Below are 22040 nucleotides of genomic sequence, written 5' to 3'. Positions count from 1 at the left end.
TCATATATATATATAATATATATATATATATAAATATATGAAGTTGATGAGTAGACAGATGTACTCTTGTGAAGCTCATGGGAGAAGTTCAGTCTGGAGATGTATATTTAATACGAGCTTGTCAGCACAGAGGTGGTGTATAAAGTCATGTGTCTGGTTAAGATCATAAAGGAATGAGTATACAAGGGAAGAAAGACAAGATCAAAAGTTTGACTCACAGATATTCTAAAGTTTAAAGTATATATAGAAGAAGAAAAGGCAAAGAATGAAAAAACAGGGACTAGTAAGATAGAAGAAAAAGCTAATGAGAATGGAACATTAAGGTTTTCAAGGAGAGGTTGATCAATTATGTCGAATTCTTCCAATAAATCAAGTGTTATCAGAACTGAGAATTGACATTGCATTTACTTCCATTTAGGTTATTGATAGAAATGATCAGATCAGTTTGGTCAAGTAGTGTGGATATAGCTCAAATGGAGTAAGTTCTGAGATTTTGAGGTCATTAACTGAAAACAATAAGTATTCACAACATTTTTAAGAAATATTATCTAACAAGAAAGGAGAAATACAAAGCATATTTAGCTGAGTATGCAAGTGAAGGCACAAAAGTGTTTTTGTTTTGTTTTGTTTTAGGATGTGAGAAAAAAGAATAATAAATATGTTTGGATACGACAGATATGAACCAGCAGAGGACGCTGTTAACACAAGAGAGAGGGATGTTTGAGAGATGCCTTTAATTGGGAGAGTAGAGAGTGTTGCCCACAACACAGGGTACAGGTATTGAGTATTTAAATTGAGAGGAGGGTAATGGGATTCCTACAAGGGAAAATCGTGAGGACAAGAGTACGGACGCCAGTATCAGATTCACCCACACTCGTATTTCAGTGAAAGTACTAAGAGTAATACCATCATCTCATATTCAGATTAGAGTAACGAAGACAATTTTAAAACATTTTAAATATTCTAATTTATTTAAAATATTTTAATATCAAAGTTGAGAAAAATCAGAGGGAAACTGAGAAAGGTAGTAGAAGCTTCAGGATATTTTATCGCAACAAGTTCTTTGGGAATCTTCCTGTCTTCCAGAGTCTTCTGCTTGCTATTTAATCATCGTCTGCATAAAATTTAGACCAAATTTATTGAATAAATCCAGTCACTATTTCCCACATATTATACACCAATTATTTTATAAAGTTCTGGATATTTCATATTTAACTTGACGTTCTCCTCTTGCCTTCAGAGGCCACATTAATGTTGTGGACAGTCATACACATCATACATTACACTACATAGAGAGAGATGAAGGTGCAAACTCTGACCCCTTTGCCTATAGTCCATCCACAGAGGAACTGTTTTCTCAATCCATATAACAGTGGTAATTTTTTAATATGACAAAATTTAAAATGGTGAGATAGAGCAGAAATAAAAAATTGAGATTTGTGATATTTATTGAAAAATCAAAAGATCTGATAACCTTGCATGTGTTGGCTATACTCAGTAGTGTCTGCATTATTTAGGTGTGGGCATTTGTGTGTGCACACACACATTAACAGTATTCTCAAGTCTGTATGCTTAATGAATGGAAAATTCAGGGTTTAAAAGCAAATTTGTATGACGCCAACATCCTGTGCTTATTCATGGACTCAACTACCAGAAGGAAGTCAGTGAAAGTAATACTTCACTTGGGCCATTAAAAATGACATGATTTCACTTGACTTTGAGGAATGGGGGCAAGGTACAGAAAAGGATGAGAAAAAAAGTAATCAAAAGATAGTTTTGTTTCTGTCTGTAAACAATCAACAACTAAGAAATCATGCTATGGTATAATTTTTTTATTGGTTCCTTTCTTTGTTCCATGCTAATTAAATTTTCTTCCTAGCATGATAATTACTTCTGCTTTCTGGAAGTGCTTATAAATGTATTTCTGTAGCTAAAACTGTAAAACCTGAAAAATAAATTTCCTAGAAAAGAAATTCCTCCAACAATTGCATAAGAAAATTTTATGAAGCATACCATGTGCTTATATTTAGCTTGTAGTAATGGTTTAAATTATTAGAGCAAGTGTGGCCTATTCTGGCTATAAAGTAAAAAGAAATACGAAAAGTCATTTTTAAATGATTATCTATGGTTTGCAGAAGAAGGACCCCACAAAGATATCTGTGTCTGAATTCCCCTGAACCCGTAAATATGTTACCGAAAGTGGCAAAGGGAATTAAGGTTGCAGATGGAATTCAGGTTGCTAATTAGCTGACATTGAGATGGGAATATTATCCTGCTTTATCCATTCAATCTAATTACATGAGTGCTTAAAAGTAGAAGAGGCAAATGTGTGGGTTAGAGAGTTGTCAGTGTGTGAAGTATGTGGCACTCCCTGCTGCATCTGGGATGTGTGGGCTAAATCAAGAACCATAAAGAGGCCTTCAGGAATTAAGGACGTCTCCCAACTTATAGCCATGAAGAAAACAGAGACCTTAACTCTACAAATATTGTAAACTGAATTCTGCTAACCTTTAATGAACTAGGAAGTGAATACTCCCCTAGATCCTACAGCGAGAAATGCCTCCCGGAATCCTTTGATCATAACCCAATGAAACCCATAATACATTTGTTTTAAACCACGAAGTTTGTGGCAATTTATTACAGCAGGAATAGAAACGAACACATTATTCTTTCATTTATATTTAACTTTCAACATGAATTAGAATAATCATACCAGAACAATTGGCAAATTTATTTTATATAATTTCAGTGTTAATGCAGTATTTTTAGAATGAAAACAATAAAATCTACTTATATTTAACACACTTATATTTATATTATAATGAAGATTTAGAATGCTTTTTACTTACTTTCTTTAAATATAGGTTTATTGTCATTAACATCTGAAAGTTTAATTAACACACTCGTTGTTCCAGACAACGCTCCTGGCTGACCAATCATGTCCTTGGCTTGAATGATTACCCAATACTCATCTTGCAATTCTCTATCCATTGTAGAAGATATTCTTATGACTCCTTTAAAAATGTAATAAAATTCCAATTATTTCATTATTAATCATGACAAAGTTCCAGTTAATTTCTTAACCATTGCACTATACATTATTTTGCTGTATGTTGAACCACTGCAATGCGACAAAGAGACTTCCCTGGAGAAAAATATTAATAATAAATTAAACATCAACACTGTCTGGAGTCGAGAGTGATCATCACAATACTAGGAACACTGGTAGGCCCTTAATAAAATACTAGGTTAAGATAATCCACAGGTAGAAAAAAAAAAAGAATGTCTTGTTTTTTACTTTAAACTATTTTCTGCTATCTTCTCTAACATAATATCGGCTTGCTACAATTAACTCTGTCCCCAAAACTCTGAAGTTAGTATATTATTGATAAATTTGTAAATTACAATACCAAATTTATGAAATAAGTATCATGCCCTTATTATTTTGATGTCTGCTTAGAATTATGAGATCTGAAGAAAACCTGGTTGTTGACCCACAGTTATTTTATATGCATGTATATGTCTGTGTGTGTGTGTATACACGTATATGATATATTCAAACTCAAGATAATGATAAATATTGTAATAAATGCTTAACTTCTATAAGATTATTTAGTATAAATTAATTATCACTGAGAAGAACCTAAGAAAGTCTTAAGACAGGTTCATAGGAGAGGGTTCAACATTTCTAAAGATTTGGGAAACACATAGACATTCACAAAAAATAGATAATAGCCAACACTCAAATATATCACGGACAAACTATTCAATAAAAATTGTGATATTCATGGACATAGAGATGGAAACAATAGACACTCAGGTCTACTAGAGAGGGGAAGGAAGGAGGGAGGGAGATAGTTGAAAAACTTCTGATCGGGTAGTATGTTCACTACCTGTCTGTCACAGGATCATTAGTACCCCAACCCTCAGCATCACAGAATTTACCCACATAACAAACTTGTACATTTACTCCCTGAGCCTAAAATAAAAGTAAATTTTAAAAAATACAATGAATTTGTGAAAAAAAATTGACATATGAGTATAAAAGGCACACCTGATTTCAAAGACTGAGAACAAAAAATGTGAACTATCTCCACAGTTCTGTATTGATTATTTGTTGCAATGGTAGTATTTTTGATATATTGGATTAAATTTAATGTAATATAATTTTTTTAAAAAATGGTTACATGTATTTTTAAAAGATAAATGAGACCATAACACGAGGGGATTTTAGTTGCGGACTGAAGTGTTTGACACATGTAACCAATTATCTGAATCCCAATGGAAAGCATTGAATATGTTGCGCAAGTGCTGCTCGCATCTTCCTGTATGTGACTCAAGGGAGAGGGACGTAGGAGTCTTTGTTCCCCATTAACTGCGCCTACTTAGCTTTCAACTTTTCCTCTCAGCCTTTAGACTGAATAAAGAATATGTATTTCTGGATCTTACGCACTTCAGAACTTATGCTTTCAGTAATTTGATCCATGTTTGTTGCCGTCCATACCAACTCTTCTCCAGCAATGCAAGTTACAGTTTAGCTAACCTACGCAGTGTATTTAAAAAGTCAGTGTGCAAGGTGGAAAGAAACATGGTCACGAAGGCCCGGTATGTCCCAGCATGTGTTTGTACTCTAGACACCTCCCTTTCTTCTCTCTGCTGTGTTTCTCCACACTGGCGTCCTGTTATTCTAAGAGTTTCAACTCTTTCCCACCTCAGGAATTTCCCTAATTTTTCCCATGCATTGGAATCATCTTCCGCTTTCCCTTCCTTGTCTACAGGCTCAGCCAAAATTCTGATTTCAGTGCATTCTGCCTTGACCACAAAATATAAAGTCCGCCTCACTTGTTTTCTCCCACTGGAACTTTTTGGTTTTACTTCATAATTACCCACAGTGGAATGTATGTGTGTATCACTATTCATGTTTCATATCTATCTGTAAGTTCCAAGAAAGAAGAGCCCATGAGTGTATCTTGTTTTTGTTACTATTATATATCATTTTAAATTTTGCAACTTTGTACCTTTATAAATCTAGCAAGTTGTATAACACTTGGTACATATTCAGCCTTTTGAGACCTGAATGTGGGAGGGAATTAAAGTCTAATGTTTTGAGGCATTCCTTGCATATAATACAATAATTTTCCTTCCATGCATCTGAAAAAATAAAGGCCATGTACATTCTTGAGATAATTAAGAACACAGTCACTCAAATAATATTTTTTAGGATCAGATTCTCTAAAGAAACCTTAACTGAAAAGGCTGAGACATTCCGTATTTACTGAGTGAATAAATAAGAAATGTTTAAAGATTGAACAAAATACTTTAATTCTTTAAGGGTTTTGATATAAGCTGGAGATAATATTTTCCTTGTATTAAAAACCACAGAATTTTACTTCTTTGGCACTTCTCACGTTCTTGGATGATTAGATACATACTTTTTTGTAAATCAGTGGAGACTAAACTCCTAAAGGAAAAAAAATTATATGGGCCTAATATTTGTTTTGAACACAACAATTAATATTTGTTTAATGAATTAGGGTCATATGATTATTTAAAGAAAAGATAAAAGCCTGTGTTCTACTTATTTTATATTTAATTGATTAATGCAAATTGGTAAAGCAATGCAGAAAAAGATCAAATATTGTATTCATGTAAATCAGAAATACATAAAATACAGAATTATTTTTAGGTGAATGTCTCATAACAATTTGTACACTTAGCCTCGTACTCAGACTTAATCTCAGTCATTCTGTAGGGGTATGCAGCTGTATTTCATTGTGGTTTTAGTTTGTATTCCCTGATGACTAATGAGGCTGAGCATTTTTAATATGCTTACTGGCTTTTGTATATTGTTCTTTGTCAATTGCTTATAAAAGCCTTTTCCCTCTATTTCTAAATTGGGTTGCTTGTCTCTTTTTCTAATTCACTTAAAGGAATCCTTACATATGATTTATACCACATATGCAAGTAATTTGTGCTACGGACATGGAAAATCCAATTTCCTAACCTTAGAAATATCAGCTAAAAGACTAAAAGTAATTAAATGCTTAGGAATTGCAATCTTTTTATGTATTGGCATATCAGGTCTACTGTGAAACATGTTTCTAAGCAGATAATTTTTGCTGACAATTGCCTTCTTTAGAATCATGTTAAACTTTGCTTGTTTCATTCACAAATACCTGTTGTTGGTTCAACAGAAAAATATGGCTGGCCTTGTAATAAGCTGTAGAGGAGACGAGCATTATTACCACTTGAAGGGTCATCAGCATCACTTGCTGTCACCTGGATGACTAATGTTCCTAAAGAGAACATAATACAGTAAATTAAGACTGTGGTCTTATTCACAATGAATTCAGTTCTATGAAGCGGTCTTTCTTTACCAAGCAAGACGTTGTTACAAAATGAAAGCTCAATTCACCTCCTTGTTCTTAATTGTAAAAGTAATGTATTTTTTTGTTGTTTTTTATTTTTTTCAGGCAAAAGAATATAACTTTTAATATAAAATATTCCTAATCCCCATATGCAATATGGAATTTTCAACATATAGATTGGTGGCCTAATAAAATGTAGCTATTCAACAATTCACTGCAATGTGTAATTTGTAAATCATAAATTTTTCCAAGGTGTATTATTAGTGGAGAAATTAAAAGGAACTTGGAAATGCTTTTCACCAAAAAATATAGTGTAGCATGTACCTTAAACAAATTGAAGAAGGTTGATAAATATTTACAACGATTATTGAATTGAGCTTGAAAGAGGATCCAGTTGAGGATGAAGATGGGCATGATTATTTAGCTCCTTTAATTCTCAGGACCTTGTGATCCACCCGTCTCGGCCTCCCAAAGTGCTGGGATTACAGGTTTGAGCCACCGTGCCCAGTCTAGTGCTCAGACTTAAAAAAAATATATTTATTTAAAAACACTGAGCTTTCAAAGTATCTTTCTGTAAACATGGAATTGAATGTCATGGATCTTGTTGGAAATATGTATTTGTTGAAACACTATGTACTGTGCCAATAAGAATGGCAACACGAATGACACAAAATCAAATAGCTTCTGTGGTTTCGTTTACAGCTGGCATCATGAATTTTCTCATCACAGCCCAATTTTATAAACTGATACACTCTAATAGGAATCCATTCTATACTTCACTAACATGACGCTTTCACTGTGGTCCCAAATAGTATGTATGCTTTGCTGTTTTGTCTTAACATTTTATAATGCTGTTTAACATTTGTTTTAATATCATACAGCATATTTTATTGAAGAAGAATTTCTTCTTATTCATATAATTTTAATGGGTAATACTTTTATTTGATTCAAAATCAAGACCAATAAAATGCATGAGAAGAAAAACTCTTTGCCTCTCTTTTCCAAAACGTATTCAATTCCTTCAACCACTCAACTTGTAGACACTTACTAGTTTCAGATATTTTAAAGTGAATTTATTTAGTAATTTTGAAAAGTTGTTCCAACAAAATAGTTCATAGAGACCATCACTTTCATTGATCTATATTTGGCAAGACTTGTTCCTTTAACTATCCTTCTATGCACCGATCCACTTACTTCTGCCACATTTCCTCATTATAATCTTCTATCATTTCTTTCCATAAGGGGTTCCCATGCTTGGTTTCTAGATATATTTCCTATCTTTGGTTTCAGACACCATCATCAAAATCATAACATTTTTAGAGTTGACTAAAATACATTTTAGAAATATAAGTCTTTAGAGCCCTTAAGCTAGTACTATACCAATGAGAACAAAGAAGTCCAGAAAATGCAATGACTCACAAAAGATGACCTCACACTTTGATGATAGAAATATGTCATACAGTGAGGTTCTTTTTTCCAGTCCAGTTTTTTAGCACACTTTTTCTATAAAATAAATTTTATTATATATATTCAAGGTATGCAATATGTTATGCATATAGATATTAATATGGTTACTATAGTGAAGCAAATTATATCCATCATCTCAAAAAGTTACTCATTTTTGTGTGTGCATGGAAAGAGCAAGTATAATCTACTCACCCATCGCAAATCTCAAATATAATACAATATTATTAACTATAGTCCTCACGTTGTACATTAGATATCTAGATTTGTTTATCTTACATATCTGTTACTTTGTATTCTTTGACTTACATCTCTCCATTTCCTCCCTCCTCATACCCCCGATGTGTTATTTTATTTTCTATCTTTGTACATTGAACTTTTTTAAAGATTCCACATATAAGTAAGATCATGCAATATTTTTCTTCTGAGTCTGGCTTATTTCACTTAGCATAATGTCCCCCAGACTCATCCATATTGTGGCAAATGGCAAGATTTTCTTCTTTGACAATACTTAATAATATTCCTTTATAAATATATAACACAGTTTATTTATTTATTCCTCTGTCTGATAAGGGATTTATTTAAAAGAACTCATACAACTCAATAGCAAAAAGTCAAATAACCAGATTAAATAATTGGCAAAGAACCAGAATAGCCATATCTCCAATGAAGACACATACAAATAAATGGCCAATGGTTATATGAATGGGTTCTCAACATCACTAGTCATCATGAAAACACAAATAAAAACCACGATGAAATATCACTTCACACTTCTTAGGATGTTTATTATTAAAAAGACAAGAGATAGCAAGTGTTGGTGAGAGTATAGAGAAAAGGGAACACTTGTGCACTGTAGGTGAGAATGTAGATTCATGTAGCCATAATGGAAAACAATATGGAGGTTCCTAAAGAAATTAACAATAGAACTATTCTATCACCCAGCAATCCCACTACTGGGTATTTATTTAAAGAAAATGAAATACACCACTAGTAAATATATCTGCACTCCTATGTTCACGGCAGACTTATTCACAATAGCAAAGACATGGAAAAACCTCTCGTTTCTCTTGATTTCCCTTTGTATCTGATGCCAATGTGTACTCCTTACACATACCTGGATTATTGTGTCTGCTCAGTAACCTACTGTACACCTGTTCTCTCAGGTCTCCTCTTGATCTGACCCATAGAGAGTAAAGAGGCAGTGACATGCCAGAGCAGGTGAACATTTTTTACTGATGCTTCATTTACTTGTAACCAAAAGATACTTCTTCAATATTTTTCTCTTGTTCTCTGCTAAGTGGGGAATCTAATGTAGCCTGTTAATAGATTACACAAAATAATTTATCTGAGTGTGTAGAAAATCTAAAAGGTCAAAGTCTTAGAAATTTTAGTGGATAAAAACTGTGATATTATAAATATTCAGAATACCACTCGCATATGAAATTGATGGGGATTTTAATTTCTGGGGAAATATTTACTATTCTTTCTTATGAAACTTGTGGCATTTTAAAAGAACCAAGGCTATGGAAATGGATTAACTCGACAATGTTTTAGAAATGTTTACTTTTTGGTAAGGACTATCAGTGAGTATTAAGTGATTCGCTCCTTACATTTGTGTGTGTGAGATGTTTATGTGTATATAGAGGCATATATATATATATATATATATATACACACACATGTCGATCTAAGTAATTGTGTGTGTATATATATATATACACACACACATATGTGTATATACACAAATGTGCATACACACACACACATATACACACGTGTGTGTGTGTGTATATGTGTGTGTGTGTGTGTGTATGCACATTTACTGAAAAGGTTCCCTGATGTTTAGCTTTGCCACCTTCTCATGAAAGGTTTCCCTATATTTGTATAATCTTATCTCTGATTCTCTAGTTGGCTCCACTAGCTATTCATTGCTGCAGGGCAAATATTATTCTCTGAACTATAGTAGTTTTGTCCTAGGCCTTTGCTCCTTATTAGGGCAACTCCTGTAGGTATTCTTCTTCAATAAAATTGCCTTGCAGAGATTGCAGCATTCAGAGATCGCACCATTGCACTCCAGCCTGGCCGACAGACATAAATCTGTAACTAATTATATATCTGTATCTAATACATATATATGGGTGTGTATATATGTATTTGCCATCTTCATTTATGTATAATATATAATTTATAAATTATATATTACATATAATTGTTTTTTGCTTTATATATTATATATAATTGATAATCCTTACCAAAGGACTTTGCTACATATATTAGATATGTTAGATAGATATAAATTAGATATACTTTGCTATATATAATTAGATATAATATAATATATTATATATAACTTATATATATATATACACACATTAAGAGGGCAAATATATTCAGCAGTATTCCAAATATTTAGCTGCTTGTAGTTTTTCTCTTAATTTCTTATCAGGCCTTCGGAAAGTTGGCTGTAAATTTAGATGAATTTAGAATGGTTGATTTTTACCAGGACCAATTATTCTTCGCTTTATTTATATTTAGCTATTTCCTACTTTCTTTTTCCTCTTTCAGTTATTATTGACACCATGATTTATAAAATACAGTTTTAAGCAATTTTAAATCCTCTTAGTTTTCTATTTTTTAAGAGAATTAAGCCTGTATTGTCTTCCCTAATCAGTAACTTATATTCTGCAGAAATCCTCAAGAAATAGTCAAGTAACATTTCAATTGATGGGTAATTATAATTAAATATAAAAGGCAGACAGCAATATAAAAATATTCTAACACCAATAGTAAAATATTTATATTTTTATGAAGACTCGGTTATTTGTAAGCCAACATCAATTTGATACATTCACCTGTAGTTAGGAATTAGATTAGAGTCCACAGTAAAATTGAAACATTACTGTGGAAACCAATAAAGTGTCTTTCAGTGGAAATGATCAATTGTCTTATAGTTGCTCCTCTTCCTAGTTAACATGGTTAACCAATACTTGTTGGTTATAGACAACGAATGTTTAATTCCTTACATATTTTATAAGAACCATACTGTAATGATTTCAGTATTTGTCTGTAATATCAGCACTGTGTTAGTTTGAAGTCATAATGAAATACCACCACGATGCTCTTTTCAAGTTACTGGAGGATTCTAGGCTTACGTTAATTACTTCCGTTCACTGTCCTGATTACTGTTTACTGTCAGATCACGACTCTGGTTTGATAGGAAATGTGGCCTCCCATCCCGGTCATTCCCATTTCCTAAAAAAACCACTCACATCACTATGAATTGCTGTTGTGCTCTAAAATATTATGGCTACTGCGGTGGCTCAAGCCTGTTAATCCAGCACTTTGGGGAGGCCGAGATGGGGTGCGATCATGAGGTCCAAGGAGATCAACCAATCCTGGCTAACCCGTGAAACCCGGTCTCTACTAAAAAATACAAAACTTAGACGGGCGAGGTGAGCTGGTGGCCTTGGTCCCAGACTCGGGAGCTTGGGCAGGAGAATGGCGTAAAACCCGGGAGGCGGGCTTGCAGTGAGCTGAGACCGGCCCACTTGCACTCCAGCCCCAGGCGACAGAGCGAGGACTCGTCTCAAAAAAAAAAAAAAAAAAAGAAAAAAAAAAAACCATTTTATTAAGCCATATCTGTATCCTCTTGAAAACTTTTAAAATTGTATTTCCATGGAAAATATATTCAATTTTTTATATATGTAAGGAGGAAAAAATTTACAACAACATATAAAATACATCTAAAATCATTCCATTTGCAATAAAAACTTTTTAAAAATTAAGAATGAAGGAAATGTTTTGATCTGATAATGAATGCTTTTAAGCCTTGACAATAATTATACTTAATTGTGAAGTGTTAAAAACTTTTCCTCTGCAATAATAAAAGGAAAAAAATGTTTTCTAGTCACTATTATTTTTTTCAGCATTGTACTGAACTTCCTAGACAATGTAATGAGGCAATACCATGCATTTCTAATGCATTTATAGACAGGTAGATAAATAAATATTGGAAAAGAATAAAATTAAATAATTAAAGTCAATAATATTTTTTGGTAGAAAATCAAATAAAATATGCATATAATTGCAGAAAAATATTAAATTCATAAATTTAACAAGTCAACAGGGACACAAAGGATATATAAAAGTGAATTTTTAAAATATATGAATATATATATATACACGCTGGTATATATATTCATGAAACTTATTTTAGTTGAATATATAATATATATGAAAAGAAATTAAATATTCAGGAGTATTTAAACAAAAGTCATAACCTCTGTAAAACAACTAAAGATAAATTAATGGCACAAGTAAACAGATGAAAATACTGGATTTAGGAATTAGATGACTACTTAAAAATAAAAAAGATACACAGCTTAAAAGCTGTCTCAATCAAAATCCTAGTAGATTGTATAAATGATTAACTTGGAAAGACAATTAAAAAATAAATAAAATTTGTATGGAAAAACAAGGACCAAGCATGGCCAAGGCATTTTATGTTTGTTTGCTTTGTTTTGTTTTCGTCTTTTTTTTTTGAGAGGAAGTCTCACTCTGTCGCCCTGGCTGGAGTGCAATGGCGTGGTCTCTGAACACTGCAACTTCTGCAAGGCAATTTTATTGAAGAAGAATACCTACAGGAGTTGCACCAATAAGAAGCAAACGCCTAGGACAAAACTACAGTAGTTCAGACAATAATATTTGCCCTGGAGCAATGAATAGCTAGTAGAGTCAACTAGAGAATCAGAGATAAGATTATACAAATATAGGGAACCCTTCCATGAGAAGGTGGCAGAGATGGACATCGGGGAAACTTTTCGGTAAATTCTGTAGGGTCAGTCTGATATCTCCATTTATCTGTCCATCTATCTAACACCAATTTTGGGATATAAAATTTGGCACCTGCTTTAAACCATTCACACATATCAGGTTAAAACAGACTGTAGATCCAAATGTGAAAGGTAAATAATAAGAAACATAAGAATATAAATATTAGAATAATAAAACTTTCAGAAAAAAAGAAAATAGAAGGGGAAAAGCAAAATTTCAGAATCAGGGCAAATATATGTATATAATATTTATGGAAAACATATAGTTAGGCCTGGCGAATTTTATATTTTTCTCAATGCCCAAATCTCTTTTTCAACTTGTTAAACATATTTTTTGTTCCTCTACCCAGGATGGATTGATTGTTCTTACTCTACTGAAGTAGGGTAGCATATTTAGGGTGCATTACCTGATAAGAACGTGAAGCATGGTACAGGTCATTTATTTCTAATCTCTTTGCCTCTCTTCATTCATTTGATGAACATTTTATTCTGATAGTATTAATACTTGCAGAATGAATCTCACTACATTAGTGAATCAAAAATTAAATCCTCCATTTTATACTAGAAATAGGTATTTCTAACAAAAGACAAATAATATATACATGCACATTAATAAAATCTTTTTAGAAAAGATTTTAACATTAAATATAGAACCAGAAGAATATTCTTCATCAGTATTTACATCATTTAATGAGTTTCTTAGTTTAACTATTTTATCATACAGTGCCTTGTGTTATCCCTTGTCCTTCTTTCAGATTTAACTAAGTCTTAAGAGAAGTTTATTTTTTGCTCATTTGTCTGACACACTGTTTCTCACAAGCCATGGAAGAAGCTACAAGTACAAAGCAAATGTTTGCAAAATTCACTCTGGCTTATTTTAATGACTTAATAAGAGTCACTTTGAAAAGCAGAAAATCCGGGACAAATGATTCTAGGACATGATGACAGAAAAACAGAAGTAAAGCAGAACTGTCTTGGGTAAAACTGGAGATCTGATCACTCAGTCTACCTTAAAACAACAGTGACAATATAAAATGACCACTAGGATAGCATATAAAATGGAAATAATGTAGCCCAAATTGTGTACATTGAATTGCCACAGCCTTAAGTCCTATTATTTCCCCCCAATACACCATCCGGTAAGCAGAATTGGGTAACTACCAAATGATGGGAACTCTGAAAAGTTTAAATTAATGAGATGCTTGTAATCAAATTAGCAACGAATGCAAACAGAGAGTGAGAAAATGCTGACTGAGGGGGGACTGAAGGGTCCAAAGTTCAGCATGCAGCCCTGAGTGGGGTCACTGTGGCTGGATCAGAGGTGGCGGTGGTATTTGGAAATGGACTTGTAGTTTGTATCCATTCTAAGTGAACAAAAGTGTACTTAGAAAAAAAAATTCTCTTAGAATCGTATTTTAATTAGAGTAACGTATCAGTTCACTTATTCTGATAATAAACATACAAATATAATTATTACTGTAATCATCTTGGGTTCCATTGTTGTGTGGATAATTGACATTGTTTGTATTACTCTGGAGAGACTTTTCATGATTGCAAATTTAAAACATTAATTATGTATTTCTAGCTAGTTTCCGAATCTTGGCAACTTTTCATTGCAAAAGGTCTTTATAAAATAAGTTCAACACAGTATTTAGCTTTGCTTATTTTATCAGTCACATTCTTTGCAGAAACTTATTGTAATATAGGTCAGTGGTCATTCACATTTTGGCACCAGGGACCAGTTTCGTGGAAGACAATTTTCCATGGTCAGAGTGGAGAGTGAGCATGGCAATGGTCTGGGGATGGTTAAAGTGCATTACAGTTATTGTGCACTTTATTTCTACTATTACTACATTGTAATATATAACAAAATAACTACACAACTCACCGTAATGAGGAATCAGTGGGGACCCTGAGCTTGGTTTCCTGCAGCTAGATAGTCTCACCTGGCGGCAATGGGAGACAGTGACAGATCATTAAGTATTAGATTTTCATAAGGAACATGCAACCTAGCTTCGTCACTACATTATTTCCATTGTGCTACATTATTTCCATTGTGCAGTTCACAATAGGGTTTGCATTCCTATGAAAATCTAATCCCGCCGCTGATCTGACAGGAGGCAGAGCTCGGGTGGTAATGCAAGCCACGGGAGCGGCTGTAAATACAAATAGGGCTTAGCTCTTTTCCCTCCTGCTCACCTCCTGCTGTGCAGCCCGGTTCCTAAGAGGCCACGGACAAGTACCAGTCCGTGGCCTGGTTGTTGGGGACCACTGACGTAGGTGACACAGGATGTAAACTTGTACCACATGCTTGAAAGGAAAGTGTTAGTTTGGTCGTCTCTAGAAATTGCATTTACTGGTATATTTTCATTTTATGACAGAAAATTTTAGTGTGATAATAGCATCTTAACAGAAGATAATATTTTTTGTGAGTGTGAAATGAAGCATTCTTGTAATGTTTCAAGGTGCTAACCTGTACAAAACTACATAGAAAATTTAAAGATTGAGAGCATTAATGAAAGCATCCATAATAATTTATCCAAACATCAGATGTATTCTGCCATCAGTGAGTAAAACCTGAGGTAAAGGTAGTGTGACTCTGTCTCTGCTGAGTTATGTAAATTTTATTATTAACCAGGAGCTATCCTGAGGAATAAACTATTCTCATGCAGATGTTTAACATGGCTTACAAATCTTTATTGAATGATGTCCTCCCCTGTGTCACATAGAATGCTTTATCCACTGGTGATTACAGGAGGCATACAAACAAAACTCATAAAAGTGAAAATTTTCTCATGCTGACTAATTTAGATATTATGTAGGCAATAGAGAAATTAGCAACTTGTGGCAAGGGCATTTTATAATTAAAGCTTACATTTATTATGGAATGCTAAAGTACAGTTGCCACAGTATAGTATAGTGTTTGAATGCCAAGATTTCAGCTGTAGATTTCAAAATGACATTTACTTTAGTATGTTATATTTTACTGGCTTTGAATTCAATAGTAAGAAGACTAACCATTCTTTTCTTACAACGTAGATAAAATTTAATGGAAAAGCTATTTTACATCCAGTTTTAGTACAAGTATACTTTGATTAATCTGAAACAAATTTATTGAGATACTGGGTTGTAAAATTGTCAACTGTAAAGCAATGCAGATCAAATAATATTATAGTGATCCACACTGCATCTGTAATTTCTGCAACAATAAAACAGGTATAAGATGAATGAGGTGATCAAGTGATCAAATACATGACATAATAATTTTATAAGTGTATCTGCTCACTGCTTCACATTGGGAACTAATTTTATTAGTACAAGGATAATTATTTTCTACCAGTACTGACTGACCCATTCTTGCTGCATGTATACTTGAGTTGCAATTACTGTACAACCTAAAGTCTCGAGATGAAACTCAAGAAACAGACAATATTTTCCCACTTGTCATCTTAACTGGGCAAAGCATTCTTCAAATTTTTTTATTTTCTGTTCATAGTCACCTAAAACTAGGTCATTTTATTATTTTATGCTGTATTTTGACACCTCTACTTTTATAATCTGAGTTCATGGAATTTAAGTAAAACAAATTAGACTGTGTTTAAGAAATCAAACAATAATATGTTCAGAAGAATAAGAAGAGAAATTCATCCCAGTCTCAATCATGTTCAACACATGTGCCCAAAGGCAAGAGATTTATAGAATCTAATTTTCAAATGTGATAAATTTTAAAAATCAGTGATTTTTATTTTCCTGAGAATTAACTGAAATTAAATTTGTATAGATTTNGGAAATGGACTTGTAGTTTGTATCCATTCTAAGTGAACAAAAGTGTACTTAGAAAAAAAAATTCTCTTAGAATCGTATTTTAATTAGAGTAACGTATCAGTTCACTTATTCTGATAATAAACATACAAATATAATTATTACTGTAATCATCTTGGGTTCCATTGTTGTGTGGATAATTGACATTGTTTGTATTACTCTGGAGAGACTTTTCATGATTGCAAATTTAAAACATTAATTATGTATTTCTAGCTAGTTTCCGAATCTTGGCAACTTTTCATTGCAAAAGGTCTTTATAAAAATAAGTTCAACACAGTATTTAGCTTTGCTTATTTTATCAGTCACATTCTTTGCAGAAACTTATTGTAATATAGGTCAGTGGTCATTCACATTTTTGGCACCAGGGACCAGTTTCGTGGAAGACAATTTTTCCATGGTCAGAGTGGAGAGTGAGCATGGCAATGGTCTGGGGATGGTTAAAGTGCATTACAGTTATTGTGCACTTTATTTCTACTATTACTACATTGTAATATATAACAAAATAACTACACAACTCACCGTAATGAGGAATCAGTGGGGGACCCTGAGCTTGGTTTCCTGCAGCTAGATAGTCTCACCTGGCGGCAATGGGAGACAGTGACAGATCATTAAGTATTAGATTTTCATAAGGAACATGCAACCTAGCTTCGTCACTACATTATTTCCATTGTGCTACATTATTTCCATTGTGCAGTTCACAATAGGGTTTGCATTCCTATGAAAATCTAATCCCGCCGCTGATCTGACAGGAGGCAGAGCTCGGGTGGTAATGCAAGCCACGGGAGCGGCTGTAAATACAAATAGGGCTTAGCTCTTTTCCCTCCTGCTCACCTCCTGCTGTGCAGCCCGGTTCCTAAGAGGCCACGGACAAGTACCAGTCCGTGGCCTGGTTGTTGGGGACCACTGACGTAGGTGACACAGGATGTAAACTTGTACCACATGCTTGAAAGGAAAGTGTTAGTTTGGTCGTCTCTAGAAATTGCATTTACTGGTATATTTTTCATTTTTATGACAGAAAATTTTAGTGTGATAATAGCATCTTAACAGAAGATAATATTTTTTGTGAGTGTGAAATGAAGCATTCTTGTAATGTTTCAAGGTGCTAACCTGTACAAAACTACATAGAAAATTTAAAGATTGAGAGCATTAATGAAAGCATCCATAATAATTTATCCAAACATCAGATGTATTCTGCCATCAGTGAGTAAAACCTGAGGTAAAGGTAGTGTGACTCTGTCTCTGCTGAGTTATGTAAATTTTATTATTAACCAGGAGCTATCCTGAGGAATAAACTATTCTCATGCAGATGTTTAACATGGCTTACAAATCTTTATTGAATGATGTCCTCCCCTGTGTCACATAGAATGCTTTATCCACTGGTGATTACAGGAGGCATACAAACAAAAACTCATAAAAAGTGAAAAATTTTCTCATGCTGACTAATTTAGATATTATGTAGGCAATAGAGAAATTAGCAACTTGTGGCAAGGGCATTTTATAATTAAAGCTTACATTTATTATGGAATGCTAAAGTACAGTTGCCACAGTATAGTATAGTGTTTGAATGCCAAGATTTCAGCTGTAGATTTCAAAATGACATTTACTTTAGTATGTTATATTTTACTGGCTTTGAATTCAATAGTAAGAAGACTAACCATTCTTTTCTTACAACGTAGATAAAAATTTAATGGAAAAGCTATTTTTACATCCAGTTTTAGTACAAGTATACTTTGATTAATCTGAAACAAATTTATTGAGATACTGGGTTGTAAAATTGTCAACTGTAAAGCAATGCAGATCAAATAATATTATAGTGATCCACACTGCATCTGTAATTTCTGCAACAATAAAACAGGTATAAGATGAATGAGGTGATCAAGTGATCAAATACATGACATAATAATTTTATAAGTGTATCTGCTCACTGCTTCACATTGGGAACTAATTTTATTAGTACAAGGATAATTATTTTTCTACCAGTACTGACTGACCCATTCTTGCTGCATGTATACTTGAGTTGCAATTACTGTACAACCTAAAGTCTCGAGATGAAACTCAAGAAACAGACAATATTTTCCCACTTGTCATCTTAACTGGGCAAAGCATTCTTCAAATTTTTTTATTTTTCTGTTCATAGTCACCTAAAAACTAGGTCATTTTTATTATTTTTATGCTGTATTTTTGACACCTCTACTTTTTATAATCTGAGTTCATGGAATTTAAGTAAAACAAATTAGACTGTGTTTAAGAAATCAAACAATAATATGTTCAGAAGAATAAGAAGAGAAATTCATCCCAGTCTCAATCATGTTCAACACATGTGCCCAAAGGCAAGAGATTTATAGAATCTAATTTTCAAATGTGATAAATTTTAAAAATCAGTGATTTTTATTTTCCTGAGAATTAACTGAAATTAAATTTGTATAGATTTTAAACACAAAGATTAAGGTGAATTTAATATTTCTATAAAAGTTCTCCTTTATGACATATTGTGTCATATTGATGATGAAGAATATTAAATTTTCTGTATGCTCTTCCAAAAAATGCAACTTAAAATATTATATAATAATTACAGAGATCATTATAACCTACTATATTTGAATTTAAAATCTGAAATGCCATAATAAGCTTCCTTAAATAGTAAGGTAAACAGACCCTTACTCATTAATTATCCCCATTCATTTTCAAAAGCATCCGGTTTTGAAAATAAAAATAAATGGTCATTGCAAGTGTGAGGAATGTTGGACACTTGCTAATATTAAAATGATGCCCTAAGTGACCACAGCTATGAAAATTTGGTGGAGGATATTTATTTGGAAGAGCTCCAAAGAGAGTGGAGAGAGAATATTTTACTAGACAATATATCCTCGCTTTTAAGGCAGAAATATGTGAAACTAAATTTTAAAGGTTAGGTTTTAAATGGTCCTTTTACATTTGCACATACACAAACATATAAGCAAATAAAGTGTATTAACACTAATGATCATTCATAAAGTGTACAATATCAATATTTATTTATTTGGCTGTTTTCCACGTAATGTGACTGGCTAAAGTATGTTTCACTTTTAGCAGGATTTTGTACAGAATTTGCAGAAGATAAGTTACCCAACTCTGCTTTGTCTTAACTGTTTATTAAGTAGCATATTACATGTATTTTAAATGCCCCTTCTTTTTTTTGACATTATAAGGTTTTAGGTAAAACTAGCAACTATTATTGAAATGAAGATTATATACGTGATAGACTGGCTCTTCAGATACAATTTCAGAATGATTTCCCTGAATTACACATCTCCTGATATCTTCTATTTACAGTCTAAACTATTCTAATCTCTTATTTTTGTCCACCCAGGTACCCATTCATTTATTTATTCAAACCTTCCAAACCTCAGTCATTCTTGTGGTCTAATAAATCTTATATTTTTGCATGGCAGAAAATAATAACTTTGCAAATCCAAAATGACAAGTGGGAAAACATAATGTTTTATCTCAATTCTACTTGAAAGTTCTAGTTTGAAAGTAACTGCATTTCAAATATAAATGCTGTCAGTAAAAGCCCATCATTACTTGAAAATAAATGTGTGTTTAATAATCAACAAGTTGTTAATAATTTTCTTGGTTTTATCTCATGACATAATGAAATGGATTCCTTTCAGTAATTCAAACCAAATTCTGAGTTCAAGTGCAGATTCAAATATAGTAATAGACAGTTCACTTCAATACAACAGAAATATGTGTAAGAAAAGAAATAGTAAAATGTTTGCAATAGTTGTTTTGAAGAATAAAGTAGCTGGCTAGGAAATTTTGAATTAAGATAAAATTCAAAACTTAAGCTGTGGATATAGAAAGATAATGAAGAATTAAAGTTATATTTAGGTAATATAATCCACAGTATACATTAATTTAATGCTGAGATCAAAGAAAAAAGATAAATCACATATAATTTTATTAACTGATTTATTTACTTCACAGTCAACAAAAATGCACGAATGCTTCAGAAGGAAACCATTGCTAGAAGGTTGGCAAAGCAATAGAAATATTCCCCTATTTCCATATTATATAACATTTCTAATAGCAGCTGACCATCACTCAGTTGGCCTCTCCCTCTCATGGAAAGGTATACAAAGTGCTCCTTAGTTCTTGCATGATTTCATACACAGCCTGGACCCTAACTGGCATTCACACAGTATGTACTGATTACACAAATTGAAAATAAAATTTGTACGTCTATCTCAAATTGCAATGCACAAAGAGATTTGTAGTTGCCAGATATTGCATAGACCAAACCATCTTTTGCAATCTCTCTGAACACCTACAGTGGGGCTGCACTGATACCATGATACCAATAATTCTCTTGCGGGCTCACTACCCAACTCCGTAAAATGGCTGTTTTGTACCTCCTTTTCTCTAACTAAAATTTTACCCATGTGCTCTCAATTACTGCCTTCGTGTTATGCTTCACTGATAAAATAGAAATGTTTATTAACTGATTTGTTATGAACAAATATGTTAATCTATAATCCGTCCCTTCTGTAAGTACAATGAATTCCACGACCCTTTCTTCTTTTCTTTTTTTTTCAAGAACAATTTTATAGAGGTTATATCCCTTTTATTTTGCTTCAAAAAATATTATTCTCTGGGATCATTCCCCATAGTATATAACTGTGCTGTTCATTTTCCTCTCTTAAAAAAACAATTGAATAGTTGTAAACAAGCAAAAAATCCTCTTGACCTTCATCTTTTTCTACCTAGCGTCTCACATTTCATTTTCTCCCTGTGGCATAACACCTTTTAGACTTGGCTTAAATCATTACTTTCTCTTATTCTTCCTTTTATGCCATACAACAGTCTTCAGCATACTGTAATAGCACAAATTAAACCACTGTACTTATCAAAAACCAGGAGTCTTCAACTCACCAAATCAAAAGTCAACACTGCCTTAATCTTAGCCTCACAGCAGCATTCTACATGGTTAAGGGATCTCTTCTTTTGGAACATCTTTTCTCATATCTTTCCCTTCTTCCTACAACACTCGCCAATCCCACTCATCTAATTTGCTTGCCGACTCCTTTTTGCTTAACAGTCAAGTCAGCCTGGATGCTTTTCTCTTCTCCAGCTACATTCTCTGCCAAAGGGATCTCATTCATTGTCATGCCTGACATGCGTTCTGTATGTCGATGATTCCCATGTTGATATATGCAGTCCTGAGCACTCTGCTATGGATTCTCTTTTCCTCGAATGTGGCATGGATGGCCTCTTCATGTAATTCACCTCAAACATCACCTTCTAAAATGTCCCATTTCCTCCAGACAATTAATAATCATCATACCTCACCCATACATAACACTTTTATACTATACATGATCATATATTACCTCCTTTAATTAAAATAACTATTTCTTATTTGCATATAACTAAAATTTGTTTCATATTAGCAGGTAACTCCTTTATATCCTTTACAATTTTATCTATAGTTTCAAAGGAAGATTCCTAGCATGTTAGGTCTGTAATAAATGCTAGGAGAAGAAGAAGAGGAGGAGGAGAAGGAGGAGGA

General features: G+C 33.0%; 1 protein-coding gene across 1 annotated transcript in view; it reads right to left on the bottom strand.

The window, feature by feature from the left end:
- Positions 1 to 22040, bottom strand: part of CDH19 (cadherin 19) — a 109592-nt gene that overhangs the window by 47745 nt on the left and 39807 nt on the right. The window contains exons 4-5 of the mRNA XM_017867056.1: positions 6177 to 6296; positions 2850 to 3014 (exon numbers count right to left, since the gene is read on the bottom strand). Of these exons, the coding sequence (XP_017722545.1) occupies positions 2850 to 3014; positions 6177 to 6296 (285 nt within the window). The remainder of the gene's footprint in view (positions 1 to 2849; positions 3015 to 6176; positions 6297 to 22040) is intronic.

The sequence above is a fragment of the Rhinopithecus bieti genome, unplaced genomic scaffold (genome assembly GCF_001698545.2).
Source record: "Rhinopithecus bieti isolate Rb0 unplaced genomic scaffold, ASM169854v2 scaffold_2272, whole genome shotgun sequence".
NCBI classification, from domain to species: Eukaryota; Metazoa; Chordata; class Mammalia; order Primates; family Cercopithecidae; genus Rhinopithecus; species Rhinopithecus bieti.
The sequence above is the reverse complement of the archived record's forward strand: the minus strand, read 5'-3'. Positions and strand labels throughout refer to the sequence as shown.